Source organism: Tenrec ecaudatus, chromosome 12, assembly GCF_050624435.1.
Source record: "Tenrec ecaudatus isolate mTenEca1 chromosome 12, mTenEca1.hap1, whole genome shotgun sequence".
In the NCBI taxonomy this organism is placed as follows: Eukaryota; Metazoa; Chordata; class Mammalia; order Afrosoricida; family Tenrecidae; genus Tenrec; species Tenrec ecaudatus.
Window position 1 is genome coordinate 45,866,194 of NC_134541.1, and position 14,399 is coordinate 45,880,592.

General features: G+C 38.0%; 1 protein-coding gene across 1 annotated transcript in view; it reads right to left on the reverse strand.

Moving 5' to 3' along the window:
* TASP1 (taspase 1) overlaps nucleotides 1-14,399 on the reverse strand; it is a 312,710-nt gene that overhangs the window by 277,909 nt on the left and 20,402 nt on the right. The window contains exons 3-4 of the mRNA XM_075564008.1: nucleotides 13,022-13,089; nucleotides 9,396-9,464 (exon numbers count right to left, since the gene is read on the reverse strand). Of these exons, the coding sequence (XP_075420123.1) occupies nucleotides 9,396-9,464; nucleotides 13,022-13,089 (137 nt within the window). The remainder of the gene's footprint in view (nucleotides 1-9,395; nucleotides 9,465-13,021; nucleotides 13,090-14,399) is intronic.

Here is a 14,399-nt window from a genome sequence, read left to right on the forward strand (position 1 = left end):
ACCTACCACCAAAGTTTGTCACTAATATTTCACCAACAATAGCGTTGATGTTTTAACAGAAAACTCCAATAAATATTTTATGAGTAGCTCATTTTCATTTGGAATCCATGAAATGCTTCTACATTAGAAACACTAAAAAACTTTTGAAACAAGATGATTCACCATGATCTAGATTCAATTTCCTCAAAGAAATACGAATTCACTTTGGAAACCATTCTAAGCATGCAAAATCAAGATCTACTTTTTAAAAACTACTTTCATTACCTGAACCTAAACTATTTAAAAAGCAGCTAAAAATAACGGTTATTCAAATACATAGTCCCCTATATGAAGACGAACTCATTTCACAATGTTTATCTTCTCTTTTTTTGAGTGAAATTAGAGTTGAACCACTCAATGTATACAAGTCACCCTTCCATCAGTTGTAAAGATAATTTTTAAAAATAAAAAGCTAAATGAAACAGGGTAAAATCAATTTAACAATAAATCATTAAGATATGATCTATACATTGACTTTTCCATTTCCTTTACCACATTATAAAGATAAGCAAATCATAATTTAGAGTCATATATTTATTTATACACAGCAGAATACCTCACATAATGTAGTGGTCAATTTCCATCGCAAAATTCTGAAGAGAGATACTAGGCAAATTAATAGGCAGGAACTGTGCCCCCCTCCCTTATTTATAGGAAGCTAACACACGCACCCTATGGAAACAAGGAGTGACAGTCTTTAGGCTGACATCACTTGTCTAGAGTGGTGAGGACACAACCAGGTCATGTTTCCATGAAAGGCTCAAAACTGACGCACCAAAGCATGACCCCTTTAGCATACAAAGCCAGATGCCTCTTTAGCCAGTGAGAGCTATTAAACCACCAGTAATTTCATTCCAGCTAGCCAAGGTCTTAATACATTCGGTTTTTTAACTGCTGCCTCAGTAATAATGTGGTTGGTTGAGTTCTCTAGAGAAGCAAAACCAGTGATCCTTGTATTTGTTGGTATATAGAAAGAGATTTATATCCAGAAATAGTTTACACAATTGTAGAAATAGGTAAATGCTGTCTAATTCAAGCCAGGCTTCTCCTGAATTATAGAAACTGATGAGCAGAAAGCAGAGACCATGGGGGAACAGGCTGGTGTATAAATCCAAAGACGGCCAAATGAATCCACTACTGGTACTCTGATAGCTCCTGGAACCCGAAGGCAATGCAATAGAAGATTGAGGAACCAGATGCAAGACCCAGCTCCAGCAGAAAGCAAGGGCCAAAAAGAGTTAGACTCTCTTCAGTCTCTATCTTATTAAAAAAAAAAAAGACCAAAACCCCCCAAAGGGGTGTCATCAGGCTGCGACTCAATTGATAGTTTGAGCTCTGCCCCTACCCTTACCCAGGAGGGTCTTATTGACATTATCCCTACCCATTACAGACCACCCCTTGTCAACTTGACACCTGTACATAACACTATGTCTAATCACGAAAGAAAAGAATAAATTCATACTAGCAGCTCTCATGGAGCCCAGTTGACACAGTAGTTACACATTGGGCTGTCACCTGCAAGGTTAGCAGCAGCTCTGAGAGAAAGACGAGGTTTTCCACTACCATAGAGTTAGTCTTGGAAACCCACAGGGGAATTTCGGCTCTATCCTATATGGTAGCAATGACTCAGAATCAACTCGATGGCAGTGAATTTTGGTTTTTTGTAGTACCTAACATGATACAACTAACAGACGCATACAATTATAAACACGCCAACCCATTTTAATGACATTTTATGAGTAAACCAAACAAAAATATGTGGTACATGAATACAAAGAGGAATTATTCATAACAATTAGTCTTTGTTTCTGCAGCTGGTCGTGTGACCGTAGTTGGCATTTAGAACTACCGTCTTCCACTAGTTATTCCGTATTTCCTTTACCCTCAGCAAGGACCGTGGCTGGTCGTGGTTCTTGGCCTGGTATGGTGACCAAAGCAGATTCAGAGTGCTGCAACTAACAACAACAACTTTACTATTGACTTTAATCCCAGCACATGGCAGTACTAAGTGAGGGCCTAAGGACTCTCCTGGATTCCAGACATAGTCTTCTTTACCACCATTGAGCAAAACAAATCCAATTTCCCCTTCAGAATCAATCACACCACTCGATACAGTAAGACTCTTCCAGGGACTACTCATTCCTGACATGTCCAAAGTGCATGACACAGAGTCCCACCATCCTTGCCGCTCAGGAGCATTCTAGCAATACTTCTTCCAAAACAAATTTGATTGTTCTTTTGGAACCATGGAACTCCATGGTATTTTCAACATTTTTAGCAAGCATTATAATTCACATGTATTCTACTTCCTTAGTGGATCCAAATAGTATATTTTATAATAGAAGGTGATCATAACTCAAATGTATATATTATCCTTTGGTCTTTCTTCTGTAATATCCAACTTTCATATGCATATGAGGCAATTAAAAATATCATGTCCTGGGGCAGTCCTTAAGTAATATCCTTGCTTTTCAACACCCTAAGGAGATCTTGTACAACAGATTTACCCAATGTAATGTGTCCTTTGACTGTTTTTCCATGAGCATTGATTATGGATCTAAGCAAGATGAAATTCTTAACAAATGTAATCTTTTATCCACTTATCAAGATTCTACTAAGTGGCCCAGTTGTAAGGATTTTGGTTTTCTTTTACATTGAGTTGCAATCCATAATGAAGTCCGCAATTTTTTATCTTCATCAGTAGTGCTTCAAGTACTCCTTGATTCAGCAAGGTTGTATCATCTGCAATATAACAGGTTGTTAATAAGCCTTCCTCCAATCCTGATGCCACAACCTTCCTCATAGAATGCAGCCTCTCCAATGATTTGTTCAGCACACAGACTGAATACACATAAAAGGATACAACCATGATACACACCTATATTGATTTTAAATCATGCAGTATATCATTGTTCTGTTGCCACAACTGCCTCTTGATCTATGTAAAAGTTCTGCATGAGCACAAATTCCCATTCTTTTAAAAATTACATAGTTTGTCCACACAGTGCCTTAGCATAGTCAATAAACCACAGATAAACAACTTTCTGATATTCTCTGTTTCAGCCAAGATACATCTGGCATCAGCAATGATATCCCTTGTTCCACATCATCTTCTGAATGCAGTATAAACTTCTGGTAGCTCCCTGTCAATGTACAGTTGCAATTGTAGGAGGATCCTCAGCAAAATTTTACTTGTATGGAATATCAATGCTGTTATTGTATAATTTACTCATTCTGTTGGATCACCTTTCTTTGGAATGGGTACAAATATGGATCTGGTCCGATCAGTCGGCCAAGTCGCCATCTGCCAAATTTCCTAGCATAGATGAGCTTTTTATTCCAGGGCTTCATCAGCTTGCTGAAACATTTCTTTGGGCATTCCATCAACTCCTGGAGCCTTGTTTTTGGCTAAAGTCTACAGTGAAGCTTGAACTTCTTCCTTCAGCACCACTGGTTGTTGCTCTGCAGGAGCGAAATGTCGACTAGCTCTTCCTGGCGCAGTGACTGTGGGGTCTTTCCATCTTCTTTGGATGCTTCCTGCAGCACTCAATATTTGCCCACAGAATCTTTCAATATTACAACTCAAGCCTTGAATATTTTGAGTTCTCTCAGTTAAGAAATGCCAAACTTGTTCTTCCATTCTCGTTTTCTAACTCTAGGTCCTTGTATATTTGATTATAGTATTTTACTTTATCTTATGAGCTGTCCTTTGAAATTGTCTATTCAGCTCTGACTCCATCATTTTTTCCATGTACCATTGCTTCTAAGATTAAGAGCAGGTTTCAATGACTCTTCTGACATCTACTTCGATCTTTTCTTTCTCTCCTCTTTCTGATGACGTCTTACTTTTCTTTATATGCTGATCTTGATGTCATCCTACAGTTCATCCTATCATCAGATCTTCTGTCATTACTGCTCAGATGTGTTAAGTCTGTTTTTGAGATATCCTCAAAATTCAGGTGGGGTACACTCAGGGTACTGTGTTGGCTCTATTGAACTTGCTTTAATTTTCTTCAGCTTTAACCTGAACTTACATATGAGCAATTGATTGTCTGTTCCACAATCAGCTCCTGGCTTGATTTTAGCTGCTGATGCTGAGCATCTCCGCTGTCTCTTCTTACAGATGTAGTCCATTTTATTTCTGTGTATTCCGCCTAGGGAATTTCATTTGTATAGTTGCCTTTTGTCTGTTTGAAGAAAGCTATTTGTGTTGGAAAAAATCATTAGTCGTGCAAAATTCTATCAGGTGATCTCCATCTTAGTTTCAACAAAGACATATATTCCAACTACTACTATGTATTGAACTCTTCCCAGGAGTGTCTACTTGACATAATCCCTAACAATCACAAATAATAGAACAGGAAAATTTTAAAGCAACATTTTAGCCAGAAAGTATATCCCAAATGCAAGAAGAAAAGGTGTGATGACTACATCTACTCACAACTCAACAGAGATTAATTCAAACTGAAAAGTGGTTACTCTCATTACACACTCATTCCCATCAAGTTAATTCTGACTCACAGCACTCCGACGGACAGAAGAGAACTGTCCCTGTGGATTTCTGACACTAACTCTTATAGGAGCAGGACATTTCCTCTTTCTCCCGCAGAGTAGCTTGTGGTTTCGAACTGCTGACTCTGAGTTGGTATCAACTTGATGGCAGGGAGTTTAAGTTAGTTTGTTTCCCTATTTTTTAAAGCGAAGGCTCTAATTTTATTACATCTATCTTTGGTCCCTACCTATTACTGTTCTTCTTGTGTGTTTATTTGTCTGTCTCCACAAGTAAGATTTCATTTTTCACCATTAGAGGTCTGAATTTTGAATGGATTTTTGACGGGTGGCTCATGGCCACTGGCTCGCTCACTTTAGCACCTGTCTCATCTCCAGCAGCTTTTCCAGAACCACTATCTTCATCATGAAGTTCCATGAGTTTTCCCAATTCAACCTTGAACTTCTTCAACATTATTACTTTTCCGAAAAACACTTCACAGAGAGGATCAATAGATCGGCGAGCTTTCCCGATGTCTTTTCCAATGCTGTCTGGAATCCGCTGATCGGCCATGTCTGTTCAGTCATTTGTCTGCACCTCTCGGGTGATGTTTTGCATCATTTTCTTCCGGTTTGGTGGACCTGTGGGTGCTGAGTGTAAGAGGACCTACAAATCAGACTGGCTTGTTTGTTTGTTTGATTTTGTTTTTTTAGTAAAGCCACTGCTGAATAGATGCATAGTAACATGAACTTCAAGTCACAGTTTTCCATTCTTTTGACTCTGGAGCACAGTTTGTCACATGTAAGGCTCATGCTATGGAAGTTGGTCTGACGGGATTTGCCCTGAATGTCCTCAGAAATTAGTCTCGATGTTCCATATGCAACCTCATCACTTTGTAGATCAGCAAGGCTCCCTTCAAAAGCACGACTCTTGAGGCCATCAGATCAAGGCTGAATCACCGAGTCCAAGTAAAGGAGCTCTGCTGGGCACTGGTTTACTTGCTGGACTGCGAACCTCAAGGAGAGCAGTTGGAAACAGCACTCCACAAGAAAAAGATGAGGCTTTGCAATCTCAGAAACCCACGGAGGCCATTTTACTCTGTCCCACAGGGTCACTTAGAGTCAGAATCGACTTGAGGGCAGGGGTTTTACAATATTCCTTACACAGAACTTGGCTGGTTCTTTTACATCAGGCCAAACTTTCTAAGCAAATGGAGCAACCACTTTCTTCTTGCTCCTTTCTTGCCAGCTTCTGTAAGACACTGTTCTTCCTGAAGGCCACGGTGCTGCTCCGAGTCAAAAGGCCTATTACTGTACTTTTTCAACTGATGTTTGTTTCATTTGAAAACCTCACTCTATCCCAATTCTACCTTTCAAATCTGGCTAGACCAGAGGATGTACACTGATACAGATAGGCACTGGAAACACAGGGAATCCAGGGGAGATGATCCCTTCAGGACCAGTGGTGAGAGTGGCGACACTGGGAGGGGGAATGAAGGTGGGGTAGAAAGGGGGAACCAATTACAAGGATCTACATATAACCTCTTCCCCGGGGGATGGACAACAGAAAAGTGGGTGAAGGGAGACATCGGACAGTGTAAGATATGATAAAATAATAATTTATAAATTATCAAGGGTTCATGAGGGAGGGGGTTAGTAGGGAAGGAAGGGAAAAAATGAGCTGATACCAAGGGCTCAAGTGGAAAGCAAATATTTTGAGAATGATGATGGCAACAAATGTACAACTTTGGTTGACACAAGGGATGGATGTATGGATTGTGATAAGTGTTGTATGAGCCCCCATTAAAAATGATTTTTAAAAAAGAAAGCCTCATTCTCCATAAAGGTGATGAATCACAATTATGCAAGATGAGAGAATAATTAAGGGGCACAGAGGGAATTGGTATGTTAATCTCACTCAGGTCAAAATCCCACTCCTAAAATTCTATAAGATATGATGTGATCAAAAAAAAGAAGCAGGGTTGGTAAGAAACTTCATATACCTGATCCACAAGCTCATCATTCAAAACTACAAAGCTCATTTACTCATGATCAGGTCATTATTCCAAACTGTATGTTTAGTTACTTTAAAATATGAAAACGTTAACCCCTTAGAGCAAGATTGATCACTTAGGGGAAAAAATACAATGGAATATGTTATAAGTATATGACTCAAGAAAATTCAAGGTAATATAAAATGAAAATTTTCATTTTACTTGATTTTGTCTTCATATATGCAACTTTGTATTCATAGATCCAGCTACTCATTAATGTTCTTTCCCCAGACCCATACTGACTCCATCTGCCAATAATCCCAGGACATCACTTATTGCACAAAGGAGAATCATTTTCAATAACAACTGATTAAGTTAGATGAAGCCTTCCTTATATATGTGCTCTGAGTAAAGATACTATTTGGTGGTTTGAATAGCAATCTTCATTTTTGTATCATTTTCTTCCTTGATTCACAATGTATAAATAACCTTCAATATTATACATGTAAAACTTGCCATAAACAGTTATCATAAGTAATTATCTCATACATTACCATTTCCAAAGCACCTCCATACATAATACTACTAATTTCTAATGGATACAGATGCTTACTAAATGCTACATGCTTTTCGAAATGATGAACATATATTTACTTAATCTTTGTAAAACTCCAATGAAGTATAAAATATTATTATCCCCATACTGTAAAAGGAGAAACAGACAGAAAGTCTGTAACAGGCCCAAGTACACTTGGTCAGTGCTTGGTAAAGTAAGAGAGGGGCTCACCTATCCCCATGTGAAAGCCTTAAGGACCAAGCTACAGCAGAATTGGTATACATTAGACCCAGTTGAAGGCATTAAGAAAATTTAAATCAAGGAGGGGGAGCGGGGAGGAAGGGGGGGAAATGAGGAGCTGATGCCAGGGGCTTACGTGGAGAGCAAATGTTTTGAGAATGATGAGGGTAACAAATGTACAAAAGTGCTTTACACACTGATGTATGTGTGGATTGTGATAAGAGTTGTATAAGCCCCCAATATAATGATTTTTTAAAAGAAAAATTTTAATCTACAAAACCCAATCAAAAGCACAGCTCCACAACGAAGCAGTAGAACATAGAAACAGCTAGCTGTGGGTGACATAACTGCTTTGCAAACTTCTAGACAATTTTCACAGGAAAAGGCAATGACAAGGTGGTGGCTGAGTTGGGTGCCTTAAGAAAAAGATCTAGTCAATTTAGGAGGTCTATTCTAGTCATAACTCTCCCAAATCCATCACTATTCTATTTTCATTTCTTAGCTACTTTGATTTCTAAGTAGTTTTCTCAATCAGAGCTCTATGTTTACTATAATCCTCTACAATAACTCAAAAATCAATCTTACTGCCATTGACCCAATTCTGACTCATGGCGACCCTATAAGGTAGAGTAGAACTGTTTCTTGGATTTGTGAGACTGTAATCCTTTATAGGAGTTGAAAGCCTCATCTTTCTACTAGGCAAGTGGTTTTGAACTGCTGACCTCAGATTTATCGACCTGAGTCGTAAGCCATTATGCCACCAGGGCTCCTTCATCCTCTTTACTGACTGACATAAATTAAGCTTTACTAAGTTTGAGCAGCCTTAAAGACTCAAGAGATCTTGGGCAAGCTTATCAGAAGGTTCTAGATTAAGAAAACGGAGAGAGCCTCACTCTGAAGCACTATGAACACAGCAAATCTCAGAGCCTCTTCACTCAATTCTTCAGTATCTGCAGTTAACTGAAGTTAACCAAAAAACCTCAGAGGACAAGATATGCTTCACAAACATAGTTTCAGTATAGCTAACTGTTAGATTTGTAAGGAAATTTATAGTTTAGACATTTTTATACTGATGAAATCTTTTAAAAAACAACTAGGATATACATTACTTTTAGGGGTGTTAATTATGGAATTTTCCACCTGAAATTATTACAGAAATTGAATTATCCAATCACTATTAATGTTTGCATTGATGACCTTCACAAAAAAGGTAGAAACATAATTTGACTGTAGTAGTTACATAATTGCATGTCAACTTGAAGATACATAAAAGTGTAGGGGTGGAGTTTAGCTTGTCAATCAAGTCACAGCCTGATGGAGACTCTTTGTGGGTATGACCTTCTCATCAGGAGGGCCCTGGGAAACTTCCTGTCTCTCCCTGCCTTCACCTTCCTGCTGGTGAGCCACTCTGGGACAGGCCAGAGCCCTGGAGATGCGCCCACTGCCATTGGATCCACAGGACTTTGCACCCACAACCTGCCATCTTCCTGCATTCTGCATCATTGGTATGGCTGCGTGACTCTGAAGAGGGACTTTTGGACTGCGTGTAAGTATCAGACCTATGGAGGTGAGTTGGACTGGGCTGGGATGCTTCCTTGATATATATAATTACTTCTTGATATAAAACTCTTACACATACATGAATGTCACTTCATTTGTTTTTCTAGCCAACCCAGCATCCCACAATGATTACATTAATCAGAAAAGCCTCCAGTGAAACATTCTTACATATTGGCTATATTATTGCTTTGCTATGATTGTTGGGAAATACTGGTCATATCATTTATTGTGATCCAATACAACTTTCAGGAGTTCTGATGACGTAGTTGGTTACATATCGGGCTGCTAACCACAGGGTCAGCAGTTTGAAACCACCAGCTGCTCTTCAGGAGGATGAGACTCCCCACCCATAAAGAATTACAATCTCAAACCTTCAGGGGTAGATCCACTCTGTCATATAGGATGGCTCAGAGGTGGAACCTCAATGGTAGCAAGTTAGTTAATTCAGTTTTCATGCCAAATAAGAAGAAAGAGTTGCAATTCAGAAATATTGTCAATAAAACATAAGAAAAAAATACCTCAAGTTCCACAATAGCTGCAGTCACTGCATCTGTTGCGAGAGCACCAGCCTGCAGCTGTTCAATTGCCTATGAAATCAAGGGGAGAATTGTTCATTGTAAAACCACAACTTTGCACACATGCCCACGAATTTTCCAAACGTTTAGCAAAGGTGCAGCAGACATTCACTTTAAAAAAAAAAAAAGAAAAGATCTTTAGTCCTATTCCAAACTTTAAGATATAAACTTTGTAGATTTTTTAAGTAGCTGCTTATATTAAAGTCAATATTAAAGTTAATTTATCATATAGCTCACTTATCCTAATTAAGAAAGTGAATAAAATCTGACCATTAAAAACAAGATAACAAGACACTGGGAAACTTAAAGACTTCATTTATCACAGAACAAAATAGCCACAGAAATTATATGAATTCATTTTCATTTAAATATCCTGGCAAGTCCTATTTTATAAAGTGGACTATATCTATATTTAGCCTAATTAATATCTCTTCCTACATTACTATTAAGAACTATAAAAGCCAGTGGCTTGTCAGAATCCTGTGAAGGATGCATACATTATGTTACAATGTATTTAATATTAAGGTAGATATTATTTTCTAATATAAGCTACAAAGGTATAAATTTTGGCAAAATTTAAGAGTTGAAACTGAAGAGTTTCTAATTCAATCATTAAAGCTTTAATTTAAATAAAAAGAAAGCTCAAAACTTAAGATATATTATTCCTCATTAAAAGTATTTTTTTTAATATTCATTCTCTGAGAAGGCATGTTATACCATCCAAAGATAGGTTTCTAAGACTACAGTCCTATAGAAGTAAAGCTTGTATCTGAAAATATTTCACAAACTAGAAAACATAATTATAATATACCCTATGGAACTTCTCACCTTCTTCTTGACTACCTTTAACTTTAAATACACACAGAGAGAGAGACTGAGACTCTATTGGGGGATGTGGTCACCAGATACCAAACACAGGGAGATTTCCTCAACAACTACCAGAGACTCCACTAGGAGAGATATCTCGAACTTTCTGGCAGTGAGAAAATAAACATAAGAGATCATTAAACATGCAAAAACTCTGCTTTCAAGAAGATAACATATATATAATCTTTCAGAATGAAAAAGAACTCCAAATTTAGAATCGTATATTCTGCAAAATTATTCCTCAAATATGAGGAAGAAATAAAGGCATTTCCAGACAAAGAAGAAAACTAAAGGAATTTGCAAAACCAAGGCCAGCAACACACACAAAAATATTAACTGGCACACTTGGACAGAAAATCAATAGCAGCAGCGGACAAACCGTAGAGCACCACACAGCACACCACTACCAGAAACCACCACAGTGAAAGCAGTGCTAGAGACGCACAGAAACAGAACAGGAAAGCCAAGAAAAAACCAAAAGCCAAACACAGCAAAATGACAGCCACACACCAGCATATATCAATAATCACTGAATATCAAGAGAGTAGCAGACCGAATTAGAAAACAAACCCATCTAAATGTTGCCTACAAGAGACACATCTTAAACTCAAACACAAATAACAGACTAAAAATCAAAAGGTGGTGAAAAAACTACCAAGTCAATGGCAACCATAATACGGCATGAATGGCATTATTAATCTCTGATAAAAGAGGCTTCAAGTTAAACAACATAATGCGAGGCAAGAATAGGCACTACATAATGATTAAAGAAACAACACCCTAGGAACATACAGCCTGCACAAACATACACACACGCAATGAAAGACTCCCCCTGAAAAACAGCAATCAAATTCTCAGTGCTGAAAACAGGGTTAGAAGGCATGACAATAACAGTAGGATACTTCAATACACCACTGTCAAGGAAAGACAGATCATCAGAAAAGAAACTCGATAAAGAAACAGAAGAGCTAAACACAATCAACCTCCTAGACATACACAAAGCATTCCACCCCATGTCAACACAGCATACATTCATATCAAGAGCACACAGTATATATTCCAGAACAGATCATCTATTAGGCCACAGATTCAAGAATACAATTCCTACAAGATCCTACAATTCATTTTCTCAGATCACAATGCAGTAAAACTGGAAATCAACAATAGAAAGAATAAGAACACCACAACAAATACATGGAGACTGACTATAGTATTAAAAATAACTGAGTAATAAGTCAATAACAAGAAAAAATGAGGATTTTCTACTCCCATAAAGAGTTATACCCTCAGAAACCGACAGGGGTACCCTGTGCTCTAGGGTCACCATGAGTAGGCACCAATTCTATGGCAATTAATAGATCAAACAAGAAATTAAGAAATTCCTTGAAATAAATGAGAATGATAACACATCACACCAAAATCTTTGGGACACAGCAAAAGCAGTTATGAGACGGCAATTTATAGTAATCAGTGCACACATGAAAAAGAGTAGAAATTCAAACAAGACCTTAAAAAAACACTTCCAAAAACTAGAACAAGAACACAAGCCCTCCTAGAGCAGAAGAAAAGAAAAAAATATTTCAGCAGATAGAAATGAACTGGAAAACAAAACAATGGAAAAAACAAGACAAAATTTTTTTTGAAAAGATTAACAAAATTGACAAACAAATGGCAAACTTGACAAAGGAAAGGAAACATATTAGCATTAAAGATGAAAAGGATGACACCACTAAAGATCTAAAGGAAAAATATATATTACTAAGAAATACAGTACTCTACAATCAAGATGAAATTAACAAAAACCTAGAAATGCACAGTTCATGCAAACTGACTCAGAAGAGTGTAAAAATCCTGAACCGATCTCTAACAAAATGAGAAATAGGAAGGCCATCAAAAATCTCCCCACCAACAAAAGCCTTGGAACACACTCATGGATGAGGCCTCCGGTGAGTCCCCGCAGATGACCGTCGAAGGGTATGAATAGCTGTTATCAGACAGAGAGCATAGTGACATTGGTTTGGTCAGACACTGTTAGATCAAAATGTATCATCTTACCCTTTGCGCTCCCTTTTAACCCATTGTTAAAGTGTTTCAGTTTGGTTTTTTTTAATTGAAGGAGAACTACACATGGTTAAAGCCTCCAGTGAATCTCCTGACCATGGACTAGGGGTGAGAATGGCCTTGCTAACGTGCAGAATGCACTGAAAGTGGATCGTTGCAGATGCATTAGGTGAAAATTTAGCACGAAATCATTTGATCTCCCATATGATCCATTTAAATTTGTTTTAGTCTTTAATATTTTCTTTTATTTCTTTTTTTTAAACATTTTAATAGGGGTTCATACAACCTTATCACAATCCATACATACATCAATTGTGTAAAGCACATCTGTACATTCTTTGCCCTCATCATTTTCAAAGCATTTGCTCTCCACTTAAGCCCTTTGCATCAGGTCCTCTTAATATTTTCTTTTCAACTGAGGTTTTTATCTATTTTGCTTTGTAACTCTTGTTAGTTTTTGTTTGTTATTTTAATATTTTTCTATACATGAAATCCAGGATAGGTAAATCTATAGAGATAGTAATTGGATTAATAATTACCTGGGGGTATGGCAGGGGAGGTTGGGGGAAATGTTTGCTTCCTGTTTGCTTTCTGTATGATTTGACAAGAAAAAATGTTTAGATCATAAATTTTGTTCATACCTTTTGACAAGCTCGTTTGCATACATGTTTATATTCCTTGGCTTTGGATTCAGAATGATAACCTGCACCTGTAAAAGAAATCAACCAGTTGCTAATTATTAATTTAGCAGACCTCACTCTACCTTGAGCATCATGCCTTTGGGGGTGGGGGGGGAGGAACATTATGCTTTCAAGAAGAACATAAAATCTCTTTAAGAAAAGTAGTAACTCAAATCAAATTGACAAGTAACTAGAAAAATGTAGAAACATTGCTGTATTCTCATCATATAAAATGTGAAGAAAAATAAATCAGATCTTGCTTGTAATATCTAAATGCCTACCACAGTCCTTGAGTCGATTACAGCTCACAGATTCTATATAGGGCTTCCAAGGGTGTAAAGGAACATCCTTCTCCAAACGACAGGCTGATGGGTTTGAACTGCCCTCCTTGCAATTAGCCATAACACCAGGGCTCCTAAATTATATAAATATATAGGTCCTGTCCTAGGAAAAATAAAACTACTTCTCTTGATGTATGCAATTATAAAAATCTAATAGTTTCTTCAACCATGTCTTTTTTATATATAAATCATTTTATTGGGGCTCATACAACTCTTATCACAATCTATACATACATCAATTGAGTAAAGCACCTTATAGCTTTTTCCCTCCCCCTCCCTCCTCTCTTCCCCTCCATCATTAACCCTTAATAATTTATAAATAATTATTTTATCTTATCTTACATTGCCCAGCATCTCCCTTCACCCACTTTTCTGTTGCCCATCCCCCAGAGAGGAGGTTATATGTAGATCCCCGAGATCAGTTCCCCCTTTCTACACCCCCTTCCCTCACAGTATCGCCACTCTCACCGTTGGTCCTGAGGGGCTTCTGTCCTAGATTCCCTGTGTTTCCAGATCCCAACTGTACCACTGTGCATCCTCCGGTATAACTAGGTTTGCAAGTTAGTATTGGGATCATGATAGTTGGAGGGGAGGAAGCGTTTAAGAACTAGAGGAAGGTTGTGAGTTTCATTGTTGCTACACTGAACCATGAGTGACTCATCTCCTCCCCACTACCGCTCGCTAAAGACAGATGTGTGCATAAGCAAACGTGGTGAAGAAAGCTGACGGAGCCCAGCTATCAAAAAGATATAGCATCTGGGGTCTTAAATGCTTGAAGGCAAACAAGCGGCCAACTAACTCGGAAGCAACAAAGCCCACAGAAAAGAAGCACACACGCTTAAGTGAACACGAGGTGTTGAAGGGATCAGGTAGCAGACACCAACAAACAAAAACCATCATTGTGTGATCACCTTCCCCACATAAATGCTGAAGACAAATGTGTGCATAAGTAAGTGTGGTGAAGAAGGCTGATGGTGCCCGGCTATTGAGAGATATAC